The following is a 7,930-nucleotide window of genomic DNA, read 5'->3' on the forward strand; positions in this document are numbered from 1 at the left end:
CTTCACCCAACCAGAAACAAGAAATGTGCATAACGTCGCAAGCTACAGCACCACCAACAAACAGAGAAAGCTGAAGCACAGACTCACCTTCTGAGCTGCCGAAGGGGCAAGGTGGGGCGAGGGACCGTCCGTGGCGATGGGCAAAGGCTCTGCTGAATCCGTGGCAGAAGGTTTAGCAGCAGATTCGGCTGCAACAGAGCTCTGAGGGCCGGGTGATGACATGCTGGAGCTCATGACCACTTTCGTTTTGTGAAGGTCTCCTGGTATCTTTGCGGATCTCTCTATGACGGCCGAGTGAAAGGTTTTGCTCTCTGCGCTCCTGCAGACGGCTGGTGCTTTCGCACTGCTCTGCTTGCTGCTCTCCTCGCTGCTCTGCGCAGTATCTACCCCAGTGCCATGGGCAGGGGGGCACCCCACACTGACAGCAGGGGCTGAGTAAACGCACTGCGAGGGGCTGCCAGCGGCTTCCTTCTCTAATCCAGAGCTGGGAGTGTTGTGGGACGCTTCGGATTCCCCGGCTGGGTGAAGGAAGCTCGCTCTCCCCCGGGTGCCGGGTTGGGAGGGAGCTGCTGGGGAGGTGACCCCCATCTCAGCTGCCAGGGGCCCTGTCTCCCCGCTCATGGATTCTGGGGTGTCTTGGCGCAGAATCCAAACGGGTGTCTCAAGGAGGGGGTTCCCCACGTCTTCAGAGCCAACGTCCGATCTCTCTGCGTTCAAATGAGAGCTCTCCTGATTCTGAGGGTCTCCTGCGACCGGTGCGGCATCCCCCCCAGTGGGAGTTGCAGAGGGGCGAAAGCCAGACTCCGGGGTACCCTCTCTGCTCCAGTCGTTGACGGTGCCCGTGTGAAGTCTGGGCTCATTTAAAGGCGAACTCTTTGTGGGGTTGCCATGGTGGAGAGACTCAGCATCACTTGCTGGGCTGGGAGAGAGTCCTTCCTCTCCGGTGTCTGAGCGGGCAGTGTCTGCAGGGTGTGGCGGCCCACAGGCCTTGGAGGGTGACTGCAGTTGGATGAAGAGGAAGGAAGTCTTGACCTGATGATGATCGCCCATTTCCTCTACGGGAGGGTAATCTCTCGGAGCGCCGCAGGGCAAGGACGGGCGATGGCTAGCAGAGCTCACAGAGGGGAGGAGTTCCTGAGTCCATCACCGATACTGTCCCCATCGAGCTGTCGAGTGAGAGGGAAAATATATTAAAGCCCCACAGGGACGACATCATACTGTACTACAGTCTTAAAATCAGTGCCGTTTAGTTATGCTGTAATCATAAGCTGTGCTAATTGAAATAAGTTAAATTCAGTTTTACAGGAAAATTGGATGTTGCCATTTGGGTGCTCATTTGCAATGCTCATGGTACGGCTGCCCAAAAAGTGAGACTAAGGGGTTGACCACAGACATGCGCATTCACAAATCCATCCTGATCAATTTGCTTGTCATTTGTTAGCAGGAAAGTCAAATAAATTTTCTTTATGAGCAGACAGAATCAGATTTACAGCAAAGTACATTAATGTCTGTAATCCAATTTTGGTACTTTCACTGAGATGGCTGCCTGGCTGGAGGCACTGATAGATGGATGAATATCTATCAACGAATGGAAGTATAACTGAATGATTAATTCAATGACTCAGTAATTATTGCATGCAAGAAAATGTCATGAAAGTTGGATGAAAGGATGAACTAAAGGGTGAAAGGGTAGAGCAATGGATGACTGGATGAACTGATAGATGAAAGAGAGAAAGGGTGGAGGAAAGCCAGATTGATAAATGGATTCCATGGCGGATGAACGCAGACAGCTTGATGACTGGATGCACTGATGGATGGCGAATGGTCTCACGGAAAATTGATGGCCTTACTGACTTTGCTGCTGTTACTCACAGAGATTCCTCTCTTTTAGAAAAGGAGAAAACATTAACACCTCCCACCTCTCCAGCTCCACGCTCCTCCCCTTCTCCCCCTGATTCACACAGCTGTGCTTCTCTGCATCTGAAGCCAAGTGATTTGTCCGTAACCATGGAGCAGAAGGGTCCACAGTTCAGGCAAAAAAAAAACAACAACTCTTGTCATTTTGAAAATGACACTCCCATCCTCATGATTCTGCCTGCTCTCACTGCTGCCATTTTCCCTAACGCACAGCAAAACGCACAGCAGAGAACTAAAACTCAGGTGGGGACATGCCATTGAGCATGGATTACTGTAGGAACAAATTAGAGATAATGTATTCCTCTGAAGAGACAGCTGTGCATCGGTCACATCTAAAGTGGCAAATGGTCTGAACCTTCTAAATAGAGTCACCAGTTTTTCCAAAGCGGTTTTCTCAGCTGTATTTCAGTCATCCCTCAGCATGAGGCCATAGAGTCTTCTATGATTGCACATGTTAGACAATTATCACATTATGCCTGCCCAGTCTTCGACATTGGTAAGTCAATTGCCACTTAAAGAAAATTGACAGTAATGTTTACTGTAATATGCTACATTCAGTATGGTTTTTAGAACCATGTACATTTGGCAATAACATATTTAAGGTACTGTGCTTTGTCTTTTCTTTTTTTTTTCTTTTTTTTTCTGGGAAGCATCCTGCATGCATAAAAAATTCAGCTACATCACATGCACAACAATGATAAAGAGAAGGTTATTCATAATATTCTGGTAGTTTTCAGTAGGAGAAGGCTAGTAAAAAATGTTTTATAAATTACAACATATGAACTGAAATTAAATGAAAGTGTAAGGTTTAAACTTTGTGATTGAAATTAAGCATGGTCATTTTTTGAATATGCTTGGTGTAAATAGAGTTGGTTGGAACTTTCTTTTTTTTTTTTCAAACATAGCTCAAATTATATGACAAAAGCCTCACTGAGAAGATCTGTTGGCTTGAGAGTGGCAGTGGTACGGTGGGGCAGTGGATAGCCCTGTTGCCTCACAGCAAGAAGGTCCCAGGTTCGATGGATTGGCGACCTGTCCAGGGTATATTCCTACCTCTGACCCAATGCATCCTGGGACAGACACCAGCCCCCCATGACCCTGACCATGAATAAGCAGGATGGATGGACAGATGGATGGGATGGGAAGAGAGTGGATGAATCACTAAAAGATTGAACAATTAAAAATGAACACCAATCACTGGCTCTGCAGAAGCAAGGCACAAAGAGTAAATAGCCAATGCATCTCATGATTTATAAAAGCTAGTGACCCTTCTTATAAGTGCAGAAAACATGTCTGATTTAGCAGTTTTGGTCAGATATTACATCATCCAACTGTAAGGTTAGACAAACTGGCGGCAGGAGAGAAAAAGGAACCATAAATGATGTTAAACCTTGTGACATTATTGCTAAACATTCTTGTTCGTCCTTTTCAGAAGGAAGCGATGTTTCATGTAACAGAGAACATGGCTCCCTCCCCCATTTTACTTTCCTGGGTAAGTATAAAAATCCTTACCACAGCTTTCAACCAGAAACGCGTGTGTTGGGGAGGGAGTTGGCTGGAGGACTGTCTGAACCGCAAATTCACCTTGACTACCACTGGGGTGGAAAAACATGCCAGATTTGTATCAAATCCCTGCATTCAAACCTTTTCCACTGACAACCACCGACAGGAAATACTGTGGCCGCAGTGGCTCAGAGACGGGGCGGTGGCTCAACATGCTCACGTGCTGAAATAGGAGAAATGTGCAATCTGACAGCTGAACCGGCACTTTCCGAATGAATTCCGGCCCGTGTGGGGAGGGGGGGAGAGGGGGGGGGGGGGGTTGGGGGTGCTGGCACTAGTCTGTCCCGTACGTCTAACGCTGGGCCGCAGAGGCCTTTCCTCTGCTCGGCAGAGCGGTACCAGAGCGCCGTGGAAGACGGCCAGCTGAATCCCCAGCACCGCTATTACCCTGGAGCCGAGGCTTCGGGGACGTGCTTAATACCAGTCTGAGGTGGGACCCGTCTAACGCAGCGGTCAAACTCCGTGAGCCCACGTACCGAAAAGACAAAGAAAGACTACAATGCTAATGTGGGAGCAAGGAACTTTGGGAGCTCTGCGGATGACCTTGCCTCCTGTGGCTGGGGAGTCTGAACTGTCAAGCGACAGTGTCCTAGCGCATCGCAAAAAAACAACAATTTGATTACAGAGCTGACAAGAATAGACTGCTTTTTAACATTCGTCAGCAGCCAAATGTATTCATAGCCTTCGTGGATTCCAGACATCCATCTTCACAGCAGTTGTACTTGGACAGACCAGTGTGGTGACATTTCCCTGCGTTTTAAGAGTAATGCCTAATTAACAGATCATCTTTCTTGGAAATGGCTCTGAGTAAGTCTACAATGGAAACCTAAAATCTACTGAAAAAAACTTTAAGACCGCACTATCTTGCTGAGCATGCAGAACAACCTATTTTTTACAACCACATCCAACAAAACTATTTGACATGTTAAGAGTGTGTCTGTTCTTGCAGACTTCTTGCATCCGTCACTGGCCACAGCAGCCCCAAATTACCGAAGCCATGTAATCAAAATCAGAAGTAACGACTGCTTTTTTTCTCCAGGCAAGTTAAAGTGTGTCTGTAAACAGTTTGATTTGTTTGATTTATTTACAAGGCGCGTGTGAATGCTCCAAACTGTCACTTTAAGCTGTGCCTGTTTACTGAAGCCAAGCACAGCAGGAAATTATGTCATCATGTTACCAGGGTACATTTTCTTTTTTTGTTTTTGAGCGGTTTCAGTCACCTCTACCTCATTCGTCATGAAAAACTATAGCTACCCTGATGGTTTAACTAGCAATGAAAGCATTGTCTCATTGGGCCAGTGATGTGGGCAGGACAACCAAGAATAAGCTAAGAAAGCAGCTGTTACAGCAATAAAAATGGGCCACCCTGTATGTAACCAAGGTGGCTCTTTTTTCTCAGCAAACGAGAGAGGTAGCTGAATAACATTCTTTGGCTAGTTTGGGGGGGGGGGTAATTTAGAATTGAAAGCAGTAATTCCAAAAACAGATTAGAACAATGCAGATCTTTTATGGAAGAAAATGCAAACAAGGTCACACAAAAAAGGTCGCCTGTTCTATTCATTGACTAGAGAAGTGAAAAAGCTTAGTGCTCTGACAGTCTGCATTTTATTCAGAGTACACGTACATATGATACATATGTACATATTATTTTTGAGATTAGAGTTGAATTAACACTGAGAAACCTGAAATTATTATTATTATTTTTTGCAGTGTCATTAAAGCACTTTTTTTTCATGCAGTGGTCTAAGGCTCATAAACCAACAGCCACAACAAACCCAATAAAGCTGCTAATATTATGCATCATGGTATTCACTGTGTAATCCAGCACAATGCTTCATACAATGGCATTCAAACAAAATACTAGTACCAAGCATGGAAAAGTGGCAAGGCCGCATTAGACGGAAGCACTTTGGATGCTGCGGCGCTGATAAAATGAGAGACATGGTGGTGCCATTCATGGTCTGCCATGCCAAATAGTTAAAGGGAGGATAAAAGGGAGAGAGTGGGGTGCGTTTACACAATCCAGCCTACAGCTCATGGCCTCGTCCCAGCAGTGGGGAGTTTCTGTCCCGAAACAACACTCCCTTTATTGGAGCCTTTCTGCAGGAAGTCAGGAAGGTTCCTGCAGTCAGAAGTTGATGGGAATTTTATTTGCATGCACCGCTGTGAGGAGAGGTGCACACACTGGGCTGGACACTACGCCGCCTCAGACCTCGCCTCACAATCAAACAGACAAAAAGCCATTTAGCTAATATGGTTATTCATTTGCGCCTGGGTTCATGCATATATGCATATGCTGGGTACAAAAAAAAATATGGAAATTATGGAGGAAAGTATAGATAAGAACAACCAATAAAGATTTACACGAGTTACACCCTGAGTAGTAAGACATCTCCCTCCCGACTGAGACAAGATATGTATGTGTATATATATATATATATACACACAGCTGTCAGCTTTAATTTGAGGGTACTTATATCCATATTGTGTGATCCATTAGGAATTACAGCCCTTTTTTTAACATAGAACCCCCATTTTAGGACAGCAAAAGTAATTGCTCCATTAGCTGTTCAGCTGTTTCTTGGCCATAATTTGTTCATGCAAAAGAAAGCTAACAAAATATATCACAGGAGGTTGTTTTTTTTTGTTGTTTTTTTTTTGGTTGTCAAAAGAAATTGAACCTAACCGTGTTTAGGACTTATAAATCATATGTGGCCCAACATCATTCATCTTTAAATGATTTTTTACATATGATGATTATTATGCTCTCATACTCAGTTTCTTAATAATTGTGGTCAGTGAAATTAGGCTTTATTTAAAATTAATTAAAAGTTGCTAACTATGAAGAGTTTCCTTGCAGTCATACATATAAAATTAAACAACTTCCCTACAATACAACTGTAAGTTGTGCAATGATGCATGCAACCACCCAGACTCTAAATCGCTTGACGTGTTCGTTAAATAAATTCCTTTGACTAGTATGTCATATAAAGGAGTCACCTCTTTGACAGCCTGTAAAACGTTTCGCTCGGCGTGTAAATGCAGGTTTGCGTGGCCAATCGGTCAACTGTACTGCTTCAATTAACACCTCCAGAGCGAACCTCGAATGAGGAGGACTCGTGCGCTCAGATTGGAGAAACCTCAGCGATGCGAAGGTATACATTTACATTAATGGTAACTCTCCAAATACAGACGCAGTGGTCTGCTAACAACAAGTTTTCGTCTTACTATCCATCAGTTCCCCGTGCAGGTCAATGAATTAAGGTACTTACCATGTCACAAAAATGACACGTAAAAATCCGCAGATGTTCTGTTTGTCAGGGTATATCGTCAGAGTTCACCTAAGCTAACGAAATGCGCTCTCGAAGCGCTATCAAGTCCTTTCCGGGGAGCTCCACGCTACGACAGATGCTGTATAAATCTGCAAACTCAGGCAAACGCATCCAGGCGGTGGTTTATTTTCACGTGTGTGCAAGATAGATTATTTCCGAACGCTCCTTAGCCGGGATGTTGCTGGGGTACCTCTCCGTGCTTGGAAAGCTGCAGGCGCGCGCAGGGGTCCCCGCCGTTGTTCATTAACGGCTCCCGGTCCTTTGCCATTTCCTCATTCATTCGTTCCACATGTGGCTGGAGCCAAGAGTTTTCTGGCTTGCTCTGAACTGGGGGTCTCAGAGTCCTTACTTAGCATTGCAGCCCTGTCGGTTAACAGGAAGAGATATCTTAACTGGTACTTTTTAAACACCCTCAGCCTCCCATTACACATTGTGACTGACCACAGTGGCAACCAAAAGCCAGTCAAATGATCAGTCTCTCTTCCTCTGTCGGCCTTGTTCTCTTTTTCTAAAGACAACGTCTTTATATGTCTTGAAAATGTCATGGGATCAAACTGAAAGTTTAGCCACCTGCATGGTGTTGGGAAATAATGAGCTTCTCTTTAGTGTTTATTTGTATTGTATGTCTGTTTTCAAAGATGTCAGTTGTAAGGAGATACTGACTTAGCATTACCCTTTTCATGCCCCTGAAAAATAGCCTGTTTGCTTGAGATCTACTGCAGCAATGAACCATATAATTAAGATGATGGGACTTGGTTCCAGCAGATTGCCCTTGGAAATATCATCACATTACATTAGCTACTTGATACATGAACACACACGGTGTGCATGAGTGACCTACTCTAGATATGCCTGCTCATCTTTGTGCAGTGCCATAATCAGACCACTTAGAATTGTTATTCAACACTTTATACAGAAAGGAACATTCATAAATTGCAACTTTATCAATAGTTACATGGTATTGGCCTGTGATCAGCATATAGTTATGTATAATTTAAAATAGTAATTCTCAAGAGATGTAAAGACTATTTTTAGTGATTAAAAATGAATATCATTTTGTTGTTGCTGCATATTCAAGAACATAACTAATCCAGAGTGAAGAGAAATAAAGTATAAGG

General features: G+C 44.5%; 1 protein-coding gene across 2 annotated transcripts in view; it reads right to left on the reverse strand.

Annotated features, from left to right (window-relative positions):
• Nucleotides 1-7,285, reverse strand: part of psd3l (pleckstrin and Sec7 domain containing 3, like) — a 151,326-nt gene extending 144,041 nt beyond the window's left edge. The window contains exons 1-2 of one of the 2 annotated variants that reach the window (XM_064308527.1): nucleotides 6,753-7,285; nucleotides 88-1,166 (exon numbers count right to left, since the gene is read on the reverse strand). In XM_064308527.1, the coding sequence (XP_064164597.1) occupies nucleotides 88-1,050 (963 nt within the window). In that variant the 5' untranslated portion in view covers nucleotides 1,051-1,166; nucleotides 6,753-7,285. The remainder of the gene's footprint in view (nucleotides 1-87; nucleotides 1,167-6,752) is intronic. The other variant, XM_064308526.1, reaches the window with a different exon arrangement.
• Between the last annotated feature and the right edge of the window lie 645 nt (nucleotides 7,286-7,930).

This window comes from Anguilla rostrata, chromosome 14 (genome assembly GCF_018555375.3).
Source record: "Anguilla rostrata isolate EN2019 chromosome 14, ASM1855537v3, whole genome shotgun sequence".
Lineage (NCBI taxonomy): Eukaryota > Metazoa > Chordata > Actinopteri > Anguilliformes > Anguillidae > Anguilla > Anguilla rostrata.